Raw genomic sequence first — 22862 nt, 5'->3', positions numbered from 1 at the left:
CACCACAGCTTCCCCCCTCTCTGTGATCCCTGAACAGTTCATCAACTTCCAATACTTATCATCAACCACGTGACCATTATGCCTGAAAGTCCAAGCATTTTTACTCTGACTCCTTAGCCTGGAGTGAGTCTGTGTGTGTGTGTCAGCAAGAACAGTTCCACACAGGATGCAGAGCAAAGGTCCCCAGTCTTTGAATGGATAAGGAAGGGAGAGCAAGGACATTCTTGTTGTCCTTGATCCCCAAAGATTTCTCCACATGCCAGGGGTGGGATGGTCAGAGGACCAGGGAAGAATCCCCATCACCCACTGCAGCTTAGGGCATTTTTCCACAGACAGCCCCTTCTGTGGACCCTGCTTAGCCTGAGGCTAGCTGTTAATAAGAAACCAGTGGCTGACGGTTAATAAGAAACCAAGCTGCCCACAAGAGATGGGGCAGTCTGGGCTCTGTGTTCTTTACATTTCTATTCTACTCCCAGGAACAGGCTGTATAAGTTGATTGCATTAAGACTGAACTATTTTTTAAAGTGTAAGAGACTGAAAATGGGGGAGGCGGGGCGGGTTAGGGGAATTTCATTTCCCATTGGTTTCCACCTTTGTCCAGGGGTCAACAAAATATAACTCCATCTTCACCCTGGATATGAAGAACTGGAAGACGTGCACTAGGATCAGAACTTCGGCGACTACAAAGGGAGGGCGGGGTGGAAAGCGAGTAAGGTTGGGTTAGAGACGGAGAGGAGGTGGTGGACACGCCCTTATCAGGGCCTCGGCCCAAAAGCTTAGAAGCCGAGTTCTTTCTTTGAACTTCTCAAGGCAGCACGGATCCTCAGAGGGGCAGAAGTTTAGTAAGGGAATTCGCAGGCAGGATGGAGCCCGGTCGAGGAGCCTCCTGTTTGGCATACCTAACACCCGAGTCTCCTAGTTCACATATACTTAGGATGAAGATCGAGGAAAGCAGAATCTCTCTGTCCCGGAGAGGGCCGGTCCCTCTGTTTCCAGATGTCAAACTGTACCCCAGGCGAGTCCCAGGGGTCCGGCTACAGAATTCCTAGGCGATTGTGAACTTTCTTCTGGGACTCCCGCGTTAGGGTTCTCTCCGCGCAGAGGGAGAGGGAGACCCACGGGACAGCCTGAAGGCCCCGCTCCAGTCGGCTGGTTCTCCAGACCACGCCGCCCACGCCCACCCCGGGTGCAGCTCTGCTCAGGGGCCGCCGGGCTCGGAGTCGCGGGCCACTCTCCAAACCCATTCATTGTGCGCGCGGACACTCGCCACGCCCTCGGATTCCCAGCCCTATGACAGCCCGCTGCCCCGGGAACAGCGAGGAAAGGCAGGAGGGACTGGCGCAGGGACTAAGGTGGAGGAGTTGTACTCCTGAGGGGCCCACTTTTTTCTCCACTGCAAAAGAGACCCACGAGGACTCAAAGGCGAGGCGCCAGAGGGGTGGGGAGCTGCGGCCCAATGAGGGACCAGAGTAGGGCGAACTGGACTCCTCTGTGCCCTCCCCATCACGCAAGGCCCCCTTCCACACGCTCACTCGCCGCGTCCACCCCGAGCCCAGGGCGCGCTTGCGTCCCCGCCGGGCAGCCGGGATCCCGCGCGCCGCGCGCTATGGAAGCAGCTAACCTCTCGGTGGCCTCCACCGGCGTCTCCCTTCGCCTGGGACCCGAAATCTTCAGCAGTAGCCCAAACCCAAGCGGGGTCGTCGGATCGACCCCAGGCGGTGCGGCCCCGCCGGGCCGAGAACCGCCTTTCTCCGTCTTTTCCGTGCTGGCAGTGACGCTGCTGGCGCTGCTGATAGCGGCCACGTTCCTGTGGAACCTGCTGGTTCTGGTCACCATCCTGCGGGTCCGCGCCTTTCACCGCGTGCCGCATAACTTGGTGGCCTCGACGGCCGTGTCGGACGTGCTGGTGGCAGCGCTGGTAATGCCCCTGAGCCTGGTGAGCGAGCTGTCGGCGGGGCGACGGTGGCTGCTGGGCCGGAGTCTATGCCACGTGTGGGTCTCCTTCGATGTGATGTGCTGCACCGCCAGCATCTGGAACGTGGCGGCCATCGCCCTGGACCGCTACTGGACTATCACGCGCCACCTGCAGTACACGCTGCGCACCCGCCGCCGCGCCTCGGTGCTCATGATCGCGCTCACCTGGGCGCTCTCCGCTCTCATCGCCCTCGCACCACTGCTCTTCGGCTGGGGCGAGGCGTACGACGCTCGACTCCAGCGCTGCCAGGTGAGCCAGGAACCCTCCTACGCCGTCTTCTCCACCTGCGGCGCCTTCTACCTGCCGCTTGGCGTGGTGCTGTTTGTCTACTGGAAGATATATAAGGCGGCCAAGTTTCGCTTCGGGCGCCGCTGCAGGGCTGTGCTGCCCTTGCCCTCCACCGTGCAGGTGAGGCGCGGGTTGGGGAATGGGGATTTGGGAAAGGGGTCGCTGAGGGACCGGGAAGCCTGGAGAAAGGGAGAGCTGGAGGTGCAAGTGTGCAAACTTGGCGCAAGCTTTTCAGGTTGGCCACCCGGAGCGCACGCGGAGTTTGCCATCTGCTCTGCTGCAGCGCACGCGGAGGAGCTCAGCACTCGCGCCTGGCGCGCACACGCAGGGTTCATGCGTGGATGGTGCGCGGCGGGGGAAGGAGTTCCAGCACCTGCCCGCTAGGACTGGAGCTGGAGCGGGCACCGCGGCACCACGCGGCTGAGAGGGGCGGCAGGAGCAGTGTTGCTCGGTAGCGCTGAGCTCGCGGCGGATCCACTGTGCCCTCCGTTGCTTTTCCCCTGGAGTTATTGTGTCCGTGGGAGTCCTCAGCCGCCAATTTCCTAGCCCGGCTAGACCGAGCGTGACGGCAGGGGGCTGGAAATTCCTCCTGCCGTTGAACCTCTTGTGACCATTCGCCCCGTATTTTTGTCTCCACTGCACCCTCCTTCACCCCTGCAGTCCCGAGACTATTCACGCTATTGACCTGCCTCCTGCCAAGGGGAAAGTGAGGATAAAAATGAATCCAAGGATCACTTTTTCTTTCACTGTCTCAACCTCAGTGCTATCCTTTAGTGACTTTGGAAAGAGGGAAAGCTCAGGACGTTAATCTCTGTGGGCGTTGTTTCCTTCTCTGTAGACTGGTTAATTCCTACGTAATAGGGCTCTTGGCTTAGGTGAGGTAAAGAATGCAGACACCTGGCACAGTGCCTGGCAAACGGGGGTGGAGGGGTCGCAGTGCTGCCTGGAGCGAGGGGATCCTCAGGGCCAGGGCCTTGCCGCCAGTCTACAATGGGCGCCGGAAACGAATGAACGCAAGAGAGGGAGGAACCTGCATTTGGCAGAACTTCTCTCCACTGTCTTTAGAATGGGGACTTTCTGCTTTTTGTTTGTTTGTTGTTTAGTCAGTAACTACCTGTCAGTCTCTTGAGACTCCATGGACTGTAGCCCGCCAGGCTCCTCTGTCCATGGGATTCTCCAGGCAAGAATACTGGAGTGGACTGCCTTTTCCTCCTCCAGGGGATCGTCCCCACCCAGGGATCGAACTTGCACCTCCTGCTTGGCAGGTAGATTATTTACCGCTGAGCCACCTGGGAAGCCCCTCTGCCTTTTGGCCAGACCCTAATAGACCCTAGCTCCCTCCCCACCCTGGAAGCCTCGAACTTTCCTTTTGGGTGAGTGTGGGCTTCAGGCCCTCAGTCCTGGAGAATTATAGGAATTATTGCCTCTTTCCTAATACAATGAATGGACCAGGGGAAGGGGACATGAGGGAAATAAAGAGGGTAAGTTTTTTTGTTAGCTTTGTTTTAATTTTGTTGGTTAACTCAGAGGCTTAGGTTATTCAAATGTGTGTATTTTTAAAAGCAGGCATCTCCCGCCCCCCCACACCCTTCATGAAATGGCAGAGGAGTTTTGTAGGATAAAACGGGGAATGTCAAGTCTATAATTGGAAAGTGTTGTTCAGGGAGAGCTTTGTTCAGAATTAATGATGTCCTTTGAAAGGTCCCTCGGAAGTGCCTGGGTTGATTATCCTTTTTCTATCTGATTGCCAAGGCAGGGCAGACTTTTACTAGCTGCATCGATCCAGGGTGCACCCAGAGAAATCATGGTGAAATGGATGCCAGAAAGGCTTGCCATGCCTGAGTTTAGTGTTCATTTTTGACAGACCCTGTTCAAGCAGTTGATAACACAGCAGATGTGCCTGGATGATGGGGACCTGGACAATCAGGATGGTCACTGGTAGGGAGAAAGTTCTCTGGGAGGCAGGGAAGCCTGGTGATTTAGCCACCTGCCAGCAATGAGCTTCTTTCACATTTTGGGCTGCAAGCTTTCTCCTCTAAGACACAGCATTGGTCTAAGTCATGGCTAAGAGTCTTGAATCATATGATGCTGAGGTTGTAGATGAGATGGGTTCCAGAACATCCTGCTTCTTTAGGCTCCAGCAAGCCATCACTCAAACTCCTGGGTAATGTTGCAGAGTCAGCAGTTGCAAGCTTGTTGACCACACTCAAACAGAAATTTTAACTAACTTGCCAGAAATACTCTCTGTGCCTTCCCCCACCTGCTTTATAAAAAAAATTTAATTGGAGGATAGTTGCTTTACGACGTTGCGTTGGTTTCTGCTGTACAGCAACATGAATCGGCCATAAGTATATATACATCCCCTCTCTCTAGAGCCTCCTTTCCACCCCTCTCCTTCCAGCCCACCCTTCGAGGTCATCACAGAGGCTGGCCTGGCTCCCTGTGTTACACAGCCGCTTCTCACTCGCTGTTTCACACATGCTAGTGCATGCACGTCAATGCCACTCTCTCGGGTTCTCTCTCCTTCCACCGCTGTGTCCACAAGACCACCCCCTACATCTGCGTTGCTATTCTTGCCCTGCAAATAGTTTCATCAGGACCATTTTCTAGATTCCATATATATGCATTAACATGTGATATTTGTTTTTCTCTTCCTGTCTAATTTCACTCTGTATAACCTGCTTTTCTCTGCATTCCTGGGGAAATGAGTAGACTTGAATTTAGGTCCTGCAAAATGTCTTTATTGCTTTCTGTGGGTGATGGGAGCACTTAGGAAGGCAGAAGGCCTCTGGTCATGAGGTTGTGCACACCACCCTTCACCTTTTTCAGGATACTGTGACTAGGTTCCCAACACTAAAACAGGATCAGGGAGGGATCTGCAATCATGCCTCAAGTTTTGAAAGTAGACATGGAAAGAAATGCTGACTGAGTTCCCTCTTTCAGGTACGGTGACCCTTTACCTTCTTCCTTTTATTTAATCCTCTGGCTCCAGACACATTGGCAATACGGTGTCTATTTGTCAGGATAAGCTAAGACAACGCAGTCTCACTCAAAGTTCAGTATGGGTCTGGTGGCCCTCCCCCTGCTCAGCTCTTCTCCAGGCGGTAACTTGTGGATCCAGGCCCATTGGCGTCTATAAGTTGTGCTGTCTTGAACATGTAGTTTCTGAGGTTGCAGTGTAAGAGGAAGTGAGACCTGGAGATACAGCAGCTTCTACCTGCCTTACCCAGAAGAGCCCCTTCTGCTCACAGTGCATTGGCCAGACACTGGCTGTGAAGACTAGGGGAACCTATGGCTCTTTGGTGAGCGTTAACCATCTTTGCCTCACGGCTCTCATTTTTGCTGTTGTTCAGTCTTTAAGTTGTGTCCTGCTCTTTGTGACCCCAGGGACTGTAGCATGCCAGGCTTCCCTGTCCTTCACTGTCTCTCAGAGCTTGCTCAAACTCATGTCCATAGAGTTGGTGATGCCATCCAACCATGACAGAGGGTGGGTCTGTCACCCCCTTCTCCTCCTGCCCTCAATCTTTCCCAGCATCAGGATCTTCTCCAGTGATCTTCACATCAGGTGGCCGAAGTATTGCAGCTTCAGCTTCAGCACCAGTCCTTCCAGTGAATATTCAGGGTTGATTTCCTTTAGGATTGACTGGTTTGGTCTCCTTGTAGTCCAAGTGACTCTCAAGAGTCTTCTCCAGCACCATAGTTTAGATGATCCAATTCAGGTGCCGTAAAGTGAGTTCATCCATGGCCTCACAGTTGCTGGGTGGAGGAGCTGAAGTCTGTCCTGAATCTCTCAATAAACTCACTGTTCTTTTCATCCCATTTTCATTGTGCTGTGCTCTCTCCTGGAATGTAATTTCTGAGCACTGTCACAAGCGTCTAGAACTTCATGGGAGTGAGAGTCATATCCCAGTCACGGTGGGTCATGGGGATGTCAGCTTAAAAAAAACACAACCTAAAAGTTGAGGATTATGTTTTCTTTGGCAGACTTCATCCTGGAAGACAGGTTCTCAGATAGCTCTGAGGTACTCATTGTGTCATCTCATTGCAACCCTATGGGCTGTAGCCTACCAGGCTCCTCTGTTCATAGGGTTCTCAGTTCATAGGCAAGAATACTGGAGTGGGTCGCCATTTCCTTCTCCAGGGGATCTTCCTGACACAGGGACCCAGCCTGTGTCTCCTGAATTGGCAGGTGGATTCTATACCTGCCGAGCCATTGCAGAAGCCCATCCATAGGGAGCAGGATCTCAAAACTGTGAACTCCTTTGTAGGAGAGTTGAACACAAGTGAATACAGAGGCACCACCAAGCTTCTCTCGGGAGTGAGGGTTAATTCCCACCTGCATCCTTTTTCCCACCACATAGATGGGACACCATGATGTAGTATATTCTGCTGTCCCTAATGCATCCACCATGGGTTATAATTCTTTCTTACTATCCTATACTCTTTACTGCTTAGAAAAGGAATAAAGAAAAGTCAATAGAGATTGTTTGTTTGGTTTTTAAAATGCAACATCAGACATTTTGTTTGTTTTGTTTGTCTGATAGCTGTGCCTGATACCAGGGCATGCTTAATTATTAGGCATAGTGGGTACACCAATGAGAGTCGCCATGCTTTTAGGGGCCCATGGAAATTGTTTAATTTCTTTTAGAGGGAAAGTGAATATAATAGTAATGAATATGTAATAATGAGTTCAGCCTTGATTATATTAGTCTTTATAATATATAATCATAAAATATAATTTTTAATATTTTTTAATGGAAGAAGGGTCCACAGAGGCACGGATGCCTCAGGCTTAAGAAGGTTATAATGCAGCCTTGGTTGATACCTTCCTTCATTCACCCAATCAATAAACATGTGCTGGGAGACAGTGTGCACATTGGTTAAGAACTTGGGATTTGGAAGCAAGGAGACCTAGATTTCAATTCTTTTTGTGTCACTGATTAACTCTCTCATCAAGTGAGTTCAGCTCCATCTGCATTTCCTGTAGGTAAAATAGAAATATTGCTATCTGCCTCTTAACATTCTTGTGAAGAGTAGATGAGATAACAGTGTATATGGAGTAACTAAAATGGTAAACCCTAAATGATGGCCACTGTACTATTTTCATTACTATATTTTGCAATGTTTCTTATAAGTTATACTAACTTAACTTATAAGTTATAAATAATAAGTTATTATTTTATACCTCTTACTGCTGTTACTCACCATTATAGGTGGATTAGTTATTTATTTCTTAACAATTACCCCTATCTTTAGTGTCTTAAAACGGCAAAGACGTATGAACTGTTTCTGTGGGTCTGGCATTGGGAACAGCTTAGCTGGGTGGTCTGGTCCAAGGTCTTTTGTGGTTGTAGCTATGGCTCACATGGCTGTTAGTGGGAGGTCTCTAAAGGGCTGCTTGAGTGTCATCCCCAATATGGTAGCTGGCTTCCCCTAGTCTGAGAGCGAGGCAAGGGGGAAATTGCAATGCCTTTTATGATCTGTCTCAGAAGCTACATTTCATCACTTCCCTTAAAATCTATTCATTAGAAGTGAGTCACTAACTCCACCCCACCCTCAACGGAAGGCAAATTAGGCTCCACTTTTGGGAGATGAGTGAATGAACCTGTGAATGTATTTTAAAATCACCACAAAAGGCCATGCAGATGGTATTCAAGGTTGTCTGACTTGTACTGACCTGTGCATCAGGCAACATGGTAGCCTCTGAGGTTTCATAGATGTGGTCTCTGCTCTCCAGGGATTCATGTTGGTAAACCACAATTACAGAATTATAAATGTAATAAAGTCTTCCACAGACTCTTGGGCACACAGGCTTCAGCAGTTGTGAGCTTGGGCTCAGTAACTGTGACACACAGGCTTAGTTGTCCCACAGCATGTAGGATCTCCCTGGACCAGGGATTGAACTTGTATCCCCTGCTTTGGCAGGCCGATTCTTAACCACTGGGTCACCAGGGAAGTCTGCAATAATGTCTCACAGGTGTTCTGTCCAGAGTACAATGGTCTTGAAAGACTGATAGTATTTGGGAAAGCACTTTGTAACCTGTAAAGGTCGAAATACATGTGTAGTATTGAACTATCAGGTTTGTGACGACTTGGATCTGAATTTTAGGTAATGTCATATTATAAAATATTTGCCTCTCCAAACTAATCCTCCACATTAGATTTGTGTTGTAAGCATACAGTATATGAACCCTAAGTTACCTAAAAACTATACAGAACACTTGATGTTTTTGTCACATCTTCAATGTTTAGTTGTCATTTGTTTCACCCCAAAGACTAACGGGCTGTTGTTCTTGTGGACCTAGCCACATGTGGGACCAGAGTTCAGTCAGAGCTAAGCTCTGGGAAGAGGATGGTGGAAAATCACCACCCTCATTCTGATTCCATCTATTAAAAGAAATATGACTCAAACCAGTCTCATGCCAGCATGCAAGACTATTTTAACTTTAGAAAAGTAAATTTTATTCATCAAATTGTAAGGTTATTTTAACTTTAGAAAAGTAAAGTTTATTCATCAAATTATATGGTAACAATACATCTGGCTTATCATTTGATTCTTTTAAGACTGATACCTAATTGTCTGAGAGCTTCCAGAACTACTTGCGTGGACAAAGGAGCATTTTCTCTAGACTTTTAGAAATATCCCTGGCTTTCCCCTCTCTGTAAACTTCTTCCTTGTTCTCTTCCATCATTACATTAATTCTGCCTCTCTATACCTCTGCTTCCATTTCTCTTTTCCCTGGTTGGATTGTTGGGGAAAATGCAGGGGAGACGAAGGGGGATGTAGACAAATTATGGTGCAGGGATCAGGTGTCTTCCCCAGTGACCTTGCAACAAGCTACTTCTTAAATCCGTGTAGTTCTTGGAGAACATTGAGTTTCCCAGCAGAGAATGAGATTCAAATTCCATGGTTATTAACCCTTTCATGGGTCACAGAATTCCTTGAAAATTAAAGAAGGCTTTGGACTTGCTGCTCAGAAAGTCTTATAGGCGCCTGCTTTCCCAGTGTGCCTAGGGCACTGCCTGAAGCCTATTTGGAGGGTGATCCTCAGTCTTGCTTCCCACCCACTCTTCGGAAGAATGGAACCCACAGTATAGTAGAAACTGTGACTCTCCACAGCACGGCGGTGGTTGTCAGGGAAGCCATAGCCCCCTATGCAGCCATGTCAGGACACTGAGGCTGGAGAATGCCTGTGCAAAAGGCAAGATTTTCCCTCTCTCCATTACACCCTCCTTCTATGCCAAGACTCTCTGGCCTGAGAGTCTGGGGACCTCAAGGTAAGAACTCTAACAGAGGACCTTCCATTGGCCTCCACCTGTAAGAGAGGATGACTAGATCAGATGATATTAGAACAGAAACAAATGTGTAATTTTAAGTAACACACTTGATTACAGTTTCCCTTTCTCAGTATTAACTCCAGTGAATCCTTAGCCATGCCAAGGTAATCAAGCACCCCCCACCACCAAATTGATATTTTCCCAGTGTAATAACAGTAGCAATTGTCCTTTACGTTATGATCATACCCGAGTTTAGCATAACTGTTCTTTGTGGTGTATGTAATTACTCTCAAGGGAAAGGTAATTTTTTTTTCAAGCCCAGCAGTTCTCTGCTTTTATTAATCTGTTTTTTTTTTTTTAACAAGAAAACATCTTTATTTTCTGGTTTCTTTTGCACAAGGGAAACTGCTGAGAAAATTTCCTCTTGTGGTTTGTTAGACAAGTTTTAGACAGCTTCTGTTTACTTTGAGGTGCTATTTTGGTTAGTTTTCTCTTCAAGGTGCCTTTGAAAAGTACAACTTGAAGCCTGATTATTTCCGTACAGCATGGGCAGAGAGAATGGTGCCCTGGGTACTCCATCTCCTGACCCTTTGAGCTCTGGATAGAAATGGGGAATTCCAGTTACAATCCGGATTGCCTTCAACCAAGACTGGATGCCTCTCAATGTCCTCTGTCCTCTCCCAGAGGTCTCAGGGCTTGATTAAACAACAGGATCAGTGTGTCCCCACCACCAGCCTTGTGAAGAGCCTCACTGTACTGGATGCCTGACCTGTGTGTCACCATCCAGACTAGTTGGTTTCAGAAGTGATGAGGAACCATCTTTCTTTTTTCTGCTTTCCTTTTCTAGTTCTTCTTAGGATGTTCATCTGACAACACTGGTGGTTTACAAATGTTTGTGGGTGTTTTCTGCAGCAGGTGGATTTTTTTTTTTAATTAGAGGGGAGGGAAGGGACATTCCTTTTACTTAAAGGGGACATAAAGTTGACATTTCTGAGTCCTGCCATGTATTACTGTCATCCTCCAGGAAGTCCATCATATATGCTAGATAAAGATCTTCATCGCTGGAAATGTAACAATGGGAGCTCAGATTGGAATCCTGTCTAATCACCAATTTGCTCTGAGCCTTGGTTTCCTTATTCCTTAGTTACTGGCTGCTGTTATAACTGAGTAAGGTGGTGTGTGGAACCACATGGCCAAGTAGTAGATGACTGTCAAGAACTCTGAAAGTCTGAGATTTTTCCCTGCTGGCAAGCTAGCAAGTCAGCCTACCCTAGTTTACTGGATACTGACAAAAGATACGAGACTTCTGGATCGGAGTCAAAGGACGTTATTACTCGTGTTACACAGGCAACATGAACTTCATGTGTGCATTTGTTCTCTTCCCTTCGAAGTCCCATGTGACTGACATGGAGTGGGCCAGCTGGATTTGCATCACAAATAGTAGGAAAACTCCCAGATTAGGGAACTCAAGTCTGTGTTGTCCAGGACTAAACAATATATAAACCTGCCCTTTGCTTTTCAGAAACCTGAATCTTTAATAATGGGTTGCAAGTAAGTCTGTCTTCTTTTCTACTGGGAGGTACTCTCTCACTCTTCCAAGGCTGTTTGTCATACAAACATCCTTGACAGGCTGGTCTGAAATAAGAGCTGTCATTGCCTTTTCTGGTAAAATGTGTAGAAACACAAGAGACTTAAAAGAGAATTGTCTCCCCAAATAACTATTTATTTAGTGTTTGTTGAGATTTTACTATAGACCGTACATTACACTAGGTGCTGGGGCTGCTTCAGTGGACAGGACACTCATATCCCTGCCCTCATGGAGTGTTGATTTGACACAATATTCACAATCAGAATGAAGATTCAGAATCCATGCCTTGGTGTCAGAGTGCTTATGAGAATAGTGGGACGGGATATTTGAAATTGGGACTTCATGGAAAATTCCAGTATGTAGTCCCTACATGCACTAGTCTCGTCTAGTGTTAATTGTTCAGTCACATCCAACTCTTTGTGAACCCAGGGACTGTAACCCGCCAGGCTTTCCTGTCCATGGGATTCTCCAGGCAAGAATACTGGAGTGGGTCGCCATTCTGTTCTCCAGATCTTCCTGACTCAGGGACTGAACCCAGGTCTCCTGCATTGCATGCAGATTCTCTGCTGTCTGAGCCATCAAGGAAGCCCCAGTAAATGATTAATAAATGTCAGCATATCTTGTCTGGCTGATTTGGTCCTTAATTAATTTTAGATGGAAAAGCCTCAGATTCTATGGAGATGTTTAGGTGAACTCATCTTTTAGGTCATGTCTCACAGTGGCAGAGAGAAGCCAAAGAGGCCTGGAGCCAGACAGATGGGCAGGCACCTTGGTTCTGCTTTGCCCTGCTCGTGTGACCTTGCTCGTAGCATCTGATATCTCCAAACTTCTGTGTACTCAAAGCACCTGTCCTTTCACAGCAGGACAGAAGGTGGCAGGTGCTACTGGTTGTGTGCCTTCAACAGTCAGTATTTTTACCTTCAGATTAATGGATTCTAAGAGTCTGAGATCTCTTAAGCCAGAATGGTCAGTTTTACAACAGGTGTAGAGAGGATTGTCAGGGCTTCCCTGGTGGCTCAGACAGTAAAGAATCTGCCTGCAATGCGGGAGATCTGGGGTTCAATCCTCAGGTCAGGAAGATCCCCTGGAGAAGGAAATCGCAACCCACTCCAGTACTCTTGCCTGGAGAATTCCATGGACAGAGGAGCCTGGCAGGGCTACAGTTCATAGGATCATATAGAGTCAGACATGACTGAGTGACTACCACTGCTAGAGAGCATTGTCAGGGCAAAGAGGCTGAGGGGACATCCAACCAAAGAGGAAAGATGGAGAAGCTCAGGGCTGGCCCCAGAGCTGACTGCTGGAGCCCCTAGACATTTGCCAGGAAGCCAGAGACATTCATTCTGAAGGCATCACAAGCATAAACGTGATCCTAAAATAGGTTCTGTGTTTTCTCAACTGTCAAATGGAGATAATCACCTGAAGGTTTGGCATGAGGGCAAATCAGAGTTATTCATTACAAGTGTCTGTTTTACAGTGGCTTTTCTGGGATTGTTCTTTGTGTCTTTTGGTTTTCTATTTCTTCAGATGAAAAAAGCCATGCTTGTCAGTCTTCTAGCAAACCAGGGTCTGACCTCATTGACTTGTTGACTTTGAGGCTGTTCTGGAAAGATTCCATTGTCTGTCCTGTCCCTCTGCACAGGGTGCAGTAGCCTCAGGTGACAAGCTGTGAACACAGGCTCCACTTTGGTAGAACAAAGGGGGACTCTGCTAAATGTTGCAGTGGTGGAGGCTGAGGTGTTTTGAACCTAGTTAATTAGTGGATTTGCCTTTTCTGTTTCTCTTCCCTCAGGATCCCTTTGAACTGAATTGACCCCATGTGTTTATTTTGTAGCATGACAAGGATTTGGAATTGTGTTAAGCGAGGAAGGAATTCAAGTGCCTGGCAGGTCATTGAGGTCAGCAGAGAAATCTTTTCAAGATACAGGATGCTCGAGGCTGGTGCACGGGGATGACCCAGAGGGAGGATATGGGGAGGAGGGAGGTGGGAGGGGTGTTCAAGAAGGGGAACACATGTACACCCAGGGCGGATTCATGTCAATGTATGGCAAAACCAACCAATATAATATTGTAAAGTAATTAGCCTCCAATAAAAAAAAAAGTAAATTGTAAATAATTTACTAAAAATATTATGATATTGATGCAAAAAATAATAAATTAAAAACTGTGGGTGAATTTAAAATATATTGTGCAAATAAACATTCTGCTTTTAATCTTTCCACAACCAAGTAGATGAATAAAACCTTACTTTGCTTTGAAAAAAAAAAGTGCCCATTAATTAGCTGAGTGGGAGGAAGACAAACCAACCACCTGCCACTGCCTCTCACGCCCTGATAATACTGTTTCCTGTGGACAATGGACTGCTAACATTCACAGGTGATGTTAGGATGTCACGTTTTCTCCCTCAGACTTCCATTAGTGGATGATGGTCATCCATCGTGTGAGAATTGGTCAGTGTCACCACCCTTATGGCAGAAAGTGAAGAAGAACTACAAAGCCTCTTGATGAAAGTGAAAGAGGAGAGTGAAAAGTTTGGCTTGACGCTCAACATTCAGAAAACTAAGATCATGGCCTCTGGTCCCATCACTTCATGGCAAATAGATGGGGAAACAGTGGAAACAGTGTCAGACTTTATTTTTGGGGGCTCCAAAATCATTGCAGATGGTGATTGCAGTCATGAAATTAAAAGACGCTTACTCCTTGGAAGGAAAGTTATGACCAACCTAGACAGCATATTAAAAAGCAGAGACATTACTTTGATAACAAAGGTCCGTCTAGTCAAGGCTATGGTTTTTCCCGTGGTCATGTATGGATGTGAGAGTTGGACTGTGAAGAAAGCTGATCGCCGAAGAATTGATGCTTTTGAACTGTGGTGTTGGAGAAGACTCTTGAGAGTCCCTTGGACTACAGGGAGATCCAACCAGTCCATTCTAAAGGAGATCAATCCTGGGTGTTCATTGGAAGGACTGATGCTGAAGCTGAAACTGCAATACTTTGGCCACCTCATGCGAAGAGGTGACTCATACTGGGAGGGATTGGGGGCAGGAGGCGAAGGGGATGACAGAGGATGAGATGGCTGGATGGCATCACTGACTTGATGGACATGAGTTTGAGTGAACTCTGAGAGTTGGTGATGGACAGGGAGGCCTGGCGTGCTGTGATTCATGGGGTTGCAAAGAGTCGGACACAACTGAGCGACTGAACTGAACTGAACCTCTTCTAAAGGGGAGAGATGAGCTTCAGCTCCCACCTGCCTCGGTGGGACCAGAAACCTTGGAATGGCTCATGAAAGAGAGGGTGCCCGCTGGTCTGCACAGGATGCGTGTTTGCGGAGCCAGGACTTTGGAAGGGGCAGAGGGGTGGGGAGGAGTGAAGCGCTGGTTGGACTCTCCTGGAGTCACCTGCCTTTTCCTTCTCTCTCTCTGAGTGGCAGGCGGGAGGAAGCTGGGTTTACACTCAGAAAGGAAAGGACTCAGCTTTGTCCATATCACCATGATCTGTTTCAGGATGACTTAGTGATTTTCCAAATAAATAGAGATGAGTGTTGGGAGGAAGTAGCAGAGACAGAGAATTTGAAGGTAGACCTTAGAGTTAGGAGCCCCAGGTTTGCACAGATCAGACCACCTGGGTGCCTTTGAAGCTCCATCCTGCTCCAGGTGAGAGGAACCCGGGCTCTTCCCTTGGTGTCTTGAGGTCGGGTGGCTCTCCTGATGGCTGCTGCCCGTTATGTCTGGCAGAGAAACTACAGTCCTTGCCTGGGAGCCCCTTGCCTCTGTGTTTTCTCCAGCATCATGGCTGGCTGCATTCTGGAAAGGAAGAGACATGCAGGCGAGGAGCATGTGGTTGAAATGATCAGTCAATGTGGCAGCTGTTTCCTAGGCACTGACCGAGTGCCAGGTGCTGCTGCCAGGCAGGTGCTGTAAGGAAAACCCAGCCTGCTGTGGTTCAGTTTGGGCCAGAGGGGCACCATGTGTAACATCCATGGTCACACACATGGCTACAAAGGAGGAGAACATGGTACCAGATCACACAGAGATGTGATTGAGTTTAAAGGGGCAACAGGGCTGCTCTGAGAGGCTGGGGGCCTTTAAGCTGAGACTCAAGAGGCAGATAGGAAGTGACCAAAGGCCGGGGGTGAGAGGATGATGAGCAGCCAGAGTTTCCTTAAATGGTAGCTAATTATCACCAAAAAGTCACTTACACTTTAAGCTAGGCAATACAAAATTATCTCCTAATTTAAAGTGAATTCACTTAACACAGTAATCACATAATTTCTTGCAATATTGATGTTTACAGGCGGCCTGCCTCTCTGGCTGTGAACTTTATGAGGGGCAGGCCTGGGTCTGTTCCATTCAGGGCCTGGGTCCCAGCCCCAACCCCCTCCACGTTACTGAGTTGTGAGTGCCTATGGCAGGGGATTGTGCTGGGCATCCACACACATTCCCAGTGTTCATTCACGATAGCCTTATGGTGGGAAGGGGGCTTGGTCAGCCAGCTTCATAGATAGGAAATGGCTTGGCCAGTGGGGCTGGAGCTCAAGCCAGGGTCTGACACCAAGACGTGTGTTCTTAAGTGCCTCCTCCTACCCCACTTTTTAGATATTATTATTTGATTGGGATTCCCTGGTGGCTCAGATGGTAAAGAATTATTTGTTCTAATATCTGACACCACCACTCTCAGTCCCTGAAGAACCTTTAGGACATATTTTAACCTACAGTTTCAAGAACTTTTTCACCTAGCATTAATATTTGGGGGTGGATTATGGCATCAGTTGGGCTTCCCTGATGGCTCAGGAATTAAGAATATATCTGCAATGCAGGAGACACAGAAGATGCCCATTTGATCCCTGGGTCAGGAAGATCCTCGGGGGGAAGAAATGGCAACCCACTCCAGTATTCTTGCCTGGAAAATTCTATGAACAGAGGAGCTTGGCAGTCTACAGTCCTTAGGGTCACAAAGAGTACTGCACGACTGAGCACACACATGTGATGATGGCATCAGTGCATCTTGTATGGAGCTGGAGGGGAGAGGCTGGCCAAGGTTGGATGTATTGTATGTCACTGTATTGCCCAGCGTTACACATTTTATCCTTGAATTATGTATTTCCTCTGTTCCCAGGTAAAGGAGGCCCCTCAGGAGACTGAGATGGTGTTCACGGCCCGCCGTCCTACGGTGGCCTTTCAGACGAGCGGAACCTCGTGGCGGGAGCAGAAGGAGAAGCGGGCGGCCGTGATGGTGGGCATCCTCATCGGCGTGTTCGTGCTGTGTTGGATCCCCTTCTTCCTGGCTGAGCTCATCGGCCCGCTCTGTGCCTGCAGCCTGCCCCCCATCTGGAAAAGCGTGTTCCTGTGGCTTGGCTACTCCAACTCTTTCTTCAATCCCCTGATTTACACAGCATTTAATAAGAACTACAACAATGCTTTCAAGAACCTTTTCACCAAGCAGAGATAAACCCAGGGCTTGGAGAGGGGAGGGAACTGGAATTTCTCCCCTTCATTTGTGATCTGGGCCAGAGCCATCCCACCGCTGAGTATTAATGACATTTGGGAACCATACCACTTGGGCCTGGACTACAGGAGCAGCGATGCCAAAGGCCCTCCAGAAAGACAGCAAGTAGGTGGCAAGTGTCCAGCTATGCCCTCTCACCAAGTAATGCAGACATTGCTAATCGATCTCAGCATATCTTCCCACTGAGCTGGAACTCAGCCTCAGAATCCTTTCTGGACAGTGCATTCGGCAGTTATTGCTAATTGGCCAGAATTCATACAAGAGTGGCATCCCAGGTGGCGCTAGTGGTAAAGAAGCTGCCTGACAATGCAGGAGATGTAATAGACATGGGTTCAATCCCTGCGTTGGGAAGATCCCCTGGAGGAAGGCATGACAACCCACTCTGGTATTCTTGCCTGGAGAGTCCCATGGACAGAAGAGCCTGGCAGGCTACAGTTCATAGGTTTTCAAGGAGACGGACATGACTGCAACGACTGAGCACGCAGCATACAAGAGTGGAAACTGATTTGCTCTTCCTTTATCTCATTACCATATTCTGAGCACAGGGCCCAGCGACCTGTTTGGTGGCAGAACGGGTACCTGGACTCAAGTCTGCCTGAATCTTAACATGGGAAAATGAAGGGAACACAACCGAAATCTGACTGGCCTCCATATTTCAATGTTGGCTTGTGTTTTGTACCATGAGAACCACACATGGTGTAGTGGTTCCACTTGTACTTTTCTACTTGGATTCCATCAAGGGGCCTTAGAGGAAGAGTCTAGGTATGGTTTGGGGGAGGGAGCAGTGATATTTTTAGGCTTACTGTCACTGTTGGATAGGATGCTTTATCATTGTGTTCATTTGGCCTGGGCCTTGACTTAATGTAAGATCAAGCATTCCAGGCAGAGGGAATGATTTACATTGAGTACTTCTTAAAAGCAAGTTGTTTGCTGACTAATTTTATGGCAACTTCTGTTGGTCCTTTCAGACTTGAACTTTTTCTTTACTGAGGCCTTCCCTGACTACTCACTATAATTACAAAATGCTCAATTTCTCAGACAGATCAGTTCAGTTCAGTCGCTCAGTAATGTCCAACTCTTTGCGACCCCAGGAACCGCAGCACACCAGGCCTCCCTGTCCATCACCAATGGCTGGAGTCTACCCAAACCCATGTCCATTGAGTCGGTGATGCCATCCAACCATCTCATCCTCTGTCGTCCCCTTTTCCTCCTGCCCTCAATCTTTCCCAGCATCAGGGTCTTTTCAAATGAGTCAGCTCTTTGCATCAGGTGGCCAAAGTATTGGAGTTTCAGCTTCAACATCAGTCCTTCCAATGAACACCCAGACTGATCTCCTTTAGGATGGACTGGTTGAATCTCCCTGCAGTCCAACAGACTCTCAAGAGTCTTCTCTAGCACCACAGTTCAAAAGCATCAATTCTTCGGTGCTCAGCTTTCTTCATAGACCAACTCTCACATCCATACATGACTAATAGAAAAACCATAGCCTTGACTAGATGGACCTTTGTTGACAAATGTCTCTGCTTTTTAATATGCTGTCTAGGTGGGTCATAACTTTCCTTCCAAGGAGTGTCTTTTAATTTCATGGCTGCAGTCACCATCTGCAGTGATTTTGGAGCCCCCAAAAGAGTCAACCACTGTTTCCACTGTTGCCCCATCTATTTGCCATGAAGTGATGGGACCAGATGCCATGATCTTAGTTTTATGAATGTTGAGCTTTAAGCCAACTTTTTCACTCTCCTCTTTCACTTTCATCAAGAGGCTCTTTAGTTCTTCTGCCATAAGGGTGGTGTCATCTGATATCTGAGGTTATTGAGACAGATCAGCTGATGATTAACTTTATGTAAGGATGTACTTGTAATTCCTTTTATTTTTGAACTTTTTATTTTGTATTGGGGTATACGACTAGACCCTAATTAAAAACAGTTCAAAAATGATCAATGTTTTGATTTAGCGTCAGGTAACCTTTTGAACTGTGGTGTTGGAGAAGACTCTTGAGAGTCCCTTGTACCGCCAGGAGATCCAACCAGTCCATTCTAAGGGAGATCAATCCTGGGTGTTCATTGGAGGGACTGATGCTAAAGCTGAAGCTGCAATACTTTGGCCACCTCATGCGACGAGTTGACTCACTGGAAAAGACTCTGATGCTGGGAAAGGTTGGGGGCGGGAGGAGAAGGGGACGACCGAGAGTGAGATGGCTGGATGGCATCACCGACTCTGTGGACATGAGTTTGAGTGAACTCCGGGATTTGGTGATGGACAGGGAGGCCTGGCGTGCTGTGATTCATGGGATCGCGGAGAGTCGGACACGACTGAGCAACTGAACTGAACTGAACTGAACCTTGCTTATTTAACTTATACGCAGAGTACATCATGAGGAACTCTGGGCTGGAAGAAGCACAAGCTGTAATCAAGACTGCTGGGAGAAACATCAATAACCTCAGATTAACCTTGCTTATTTAACTTATACGCAGAGTACATCATGAGGAATGCTGGGCTGGAAGAAGCACAAGCTGGAATCAAGATTGCTGGGAGAAATATCAATAACCTCAGATATGCAGATGACACTACCCTTATGGCAGAAAGTGAAGAGGAACTCAAAAGCCTCTTGATGAAAGTGAAAGAGGAGAGTGAAAAGGTTGGCTTGAAGCTCAACATTCAGAAAACAAAGATCATGGCATCTGGTCCCATCACTTCATGGGAAATGGATGGAAAAACAGTGGAAACAGTGTCAGACTTTATTTTTTTGGGCTCCAAAATCACTGCAGATGCTGATTGCAGCCATGAAATTAAAAGACGCTTGCTCCTTGGAAGGAAAGTTATGACCAACCTTGATAGTATATTAAAAAGCAGAGACATTACTTTGCCAACAAAGGTCTGTCTAGTCAAGGCTGTGGTTTTTCCCGTGGTCATGTATGGATGTGAGAGTTGGACTGTGAAGAAAGCTGATTGCCGAAGAATTGATGCTTTTGAACTGTGGTGCTGGAGAAGACTCTTGAGAGTCCCTTGGACTGCAAGGAGATCCAACCAGTCCATTCTAGAGGAGATCAATCCTGGGTGTTCATTGGAAGGACTGATGCTAAAGCTGAAACTCCAATACTTTGGCCACCTCATGCGAAGAGTTGACTCACTGGAAAAGACTCTGATGCTGGGAAAGGTTGGGGGCGGGAGGAGAAGGGGACGACCAAGAATGAGATGGCTGGATGGCATCACCGACTCTGTGGACATGAGTTTGAGTGAACTCTGGGAGTTGGTGATGGACAGGAAGGCCTGGCATGCTGTGATTCATGGGGTCGCGGAGAGTTGGACACGACTGAACTGAACTGAACTGAACTGAAACAGTGAAGGGACTCAGCCATACATCTCCATGTATCCATATGTAATTCCTTTTAATACAGAGTATCAGAAATAGAAATCTATTGACAACATATCAGATTTACAGTAAGTATTGCAGGAACTTCCTTAAGCCTAGTCTCTGTTCTGCCTTAAATCTCTCTGCCTGTAGGACATGAGGGAGACAAGGCCAGGAGGCTGTAACTAGAATTAACCTCGTCAGGATTTATTTGCTTATTAAGTTATCACTAAAGGGTCTTCATGTCTAAATCCAGTTCCACGAAGTTCCAGGCCTGTAGGGTGGATGTGGCTAACCTAGCAGTTTCATTTTATAAATTTTGTCCTGCATAAAGTATGCTCTTTTTCTCCCCTTTATCATGGCCTCCGTGTTTCTTCAGGCATGTCTGAGGGGACTCTGGATTCTGCTCACAACTGCTGTCCTCTGTGAGCATCTCTTCCATGGGTGGGTACCACCCAAGAAGTCTTCTCTTTGGCCCCTGACCTGCTCCCTCCACACTGAAGCTGGATGGTACAGAGGAGTGTCTTTTAAACTCCAGGTCAAGTTGCCATGAAATTAGCTGGTGATCATCTCAGTCAGCTCTGTGTTCTCAACATCTGCACACAATCACTGCAGAATCTGAGCGGTGTATAGCAACAAGCCTCCTTCTCTGCTGAGGTGTCTGTGAGTCGCTGGGATTTCACTGGTTCAGGCTGGGCTCTTCTGGGCTCAGCTTCAAGCTGCAGGTTGGTCCCTGTCTACTCCATGTGTGTCTGAACCTCCTCTGGCCAGCAGGGTAAGTTCTTCTCCAGAGAAGCTGCAAGAGGGCAAGTCCAATACACAGCATGTTCTCAAACGTTTGCTCCTGTCAAGGCTGCTAACAACCCAAGACCAGGCCAATCCCGAAGTCAAGGGGTGAGGAAGCACATTCCACCTGCCAGGGCGCCTTGACAAGGGTGTCTGCTCTGGGGAGTGAAGAATCCAATACAGTGGTTAGCATTTTTTAAAAATTAAGTAGAACAGGAAAAACATTAGACTGTAGTATGGAAAGGGTATGCATTGTCTCTTAAAACTGTCCCAGGTGTGCTTCATATAGATGATCAGTCATTGCTTAGCTGGGCTCCTGCTTCTGCCCTGCCTCCCCTGCAGTCTGTAGTCAGCATACCACCAGAGGCATCTTCACTGAAATGTTGTCAAAACCCTCCCCTAGTTCCGCACACAGGTCCCCTTCCCGCTCCCCAGGCTCACCTGCTGTGCATGCTCCTACCTACACCTCGATACCTGCTCCTCTCTGTGCCCAGAGCTCTCCTCGCACGGGTATCTACCTGGTGACTTATTCCTTCACTAGTAGTGAGGTTCTGCTTATTAATATTTATTTAGTGCTAAGAACGTAGATATCCTAAAGAATGGGCAGACAATTAAGAAACAGTAATTTTTTCTAAATAGGATTTTCATAATGAAAACACTCATGAATCAAACCTCTAAAACAGAAAAGCACACAAATCTAGAAAAATGCAAAATACTTTTTCTCTCTTACCTGAATTAACCTAAAGTGAAAGTGTTAGTTACTCAGTCATGTCTGACTCTTTGAGACCCCATTGACTGTACAGCTCACCAGGCTCATCTGTCCATGGAATTCTGCAGTCAAGAATACTGGAGTGGGTAGCCATTCCCTTCTCCAGGGGATCTACTTGACCCAAGGATTGAACCTGGGTCTCCTGCATTGCAGGCTGCTTCTTTACCAACTGAGCCACCAGGGAAGCCCTGAATTAACCTGACAACACCTAAATATCAACTTTGAGAGCAATTTTAAAATCATGCAAAAAATAGTACTCGTAGCATTTAAACCGTAAAAACGTATCTGGCTTATATGTGACAAAAATAAAAAGAAAGCAAGTATAAGTAAACAGTTTACAGAATTCAGAGACAATCAGTTTCTAAAAAGTGAAAGGCAGTTAGGGACAGGAGACACTGTACAAAGCAGAATGCTACAGCAATGTCTACTGCTAGCCTAGATGAAAACAGACTCAGAATCACTGATGGGGCGGATAGAAGTGTAGTGTCTCTAATAGGTGACAAATCACCTGGCCCTCTGGTAAAATCTTCAGAAGATAAACCAGGGCAGTTTTCAGTTAAGAATGTAAAGTTGTATTCTCTGACTACTCATTATAAAATTGCTGCCATCACCACCATGCTGGACAGTCCTGATCTGTGTCTTTGCTGAGTCAGCAAGTCAGCACATTGAAGCAACATGTGACACAATGTGTGTGTTACATGTTTGTATGCATTTCCCCATAGGAGTATAGCCCTAGGGAAACAAGTTCCTTTGCCTCAGTTCAGTTCAGTTCAGTCGCTCAGTCGTGTCCGACTCTCCGCGACCCCATGAACCACCGGACGCCAGGCCTCCCTGTCCATCACCAACTCCCGGAGGTCACTCGAACTCATGTCCATCGAGTCAGTGATGCCATCCAGCCATCTCATTCTCTGTCGTCCTTGTCTCCTCCCGCCCCCAATTCCTCCCAGCATCAGAGTCTTTTCCAGTGAGTCAACTCTTCGCATGAGGTGGCCAAAGTATTGGAGTTTCAGCTTTAGCATCAGTCCTTCCAATGAACACCAAGGATTGATCTCCTCTAGAATGGACTGGTTGGATCTCCTTGCAGTCCAAGGGACTCTCAAGAGTCTTCTCCAACACCACAGTTCAAAAGCATCAATTCTTCGGCAATCAGCTTTCTTCACAGTCCAACTCTCACATCCATACATGACCACGGGAAAAACCATAGCCTTGACTAGACGGACCTTGGTTGGCAAAGTAATGTCTCTGCTTTTTAACATGCTATCTAGGTTGGTCATAACTTTCCTTCCAAGGAGTAAGCGTCTTTTAATTTCATGACTGC

General features: G+C 47.4%; 1 protein-coding gene across 2 annotated transcripts; it reads left to right on the top strand.

Moving 5' to 3' along the window:
- Positions 1–1598: 1598 nt before the first annotated feature.
- Positions 1599–19205, top strand: LOC129538489 (5-hydroxytryptamine receptor 5B). 2 transcript variants are annotated; one of them, XR_016038778.1, is made up of 3 exons: positions 1599–2383; positions 16248–17399; positions 19112–19205. XR_016038778.1 is itself a non-coding variant. In XM_055398712.2 (2 exons), exons 1-2 carry the CDS (start codon positions 1607–1609, stop codon positions 16578–16580), a joined length of 1110 nt encoding a protein of 369 aa, XP_055254687.2. In that variant the 5' UTR covers positions 1599–1606; the 3' UTR covers positions 16581–18287. The 2 variants fall into 2 exon arrangements, 1 of the variants encoding a protein (XP_055254687.2); XM_055398712.2 differs by lacking the exon at positions 19112–19205 and having other exon boundaries at positions 16248–18287.
- The last annotated feature ends 3657 nt before the right edge of the window (positions 19206–22862 follow it).

This window comes from Moschus berezovskii, chromosome 2 (genome assembly GCF_049115385.1).
Source record: "Moschus berezovskii isolate FMDL1 chromosome 2, NW_MosBer_1.0, whole genome shotgun sequence".
NCBI classification, from domain to species: domain Eukaryota; kingdom Metazoa; phylum Chordata; class Mammalia; order Artiodactyla; family Moschidae; genus Moschus; species Moschus berezovskii.
This window is presented reverse-complemented; position numbering and strand designations above follow the sequence as displayed.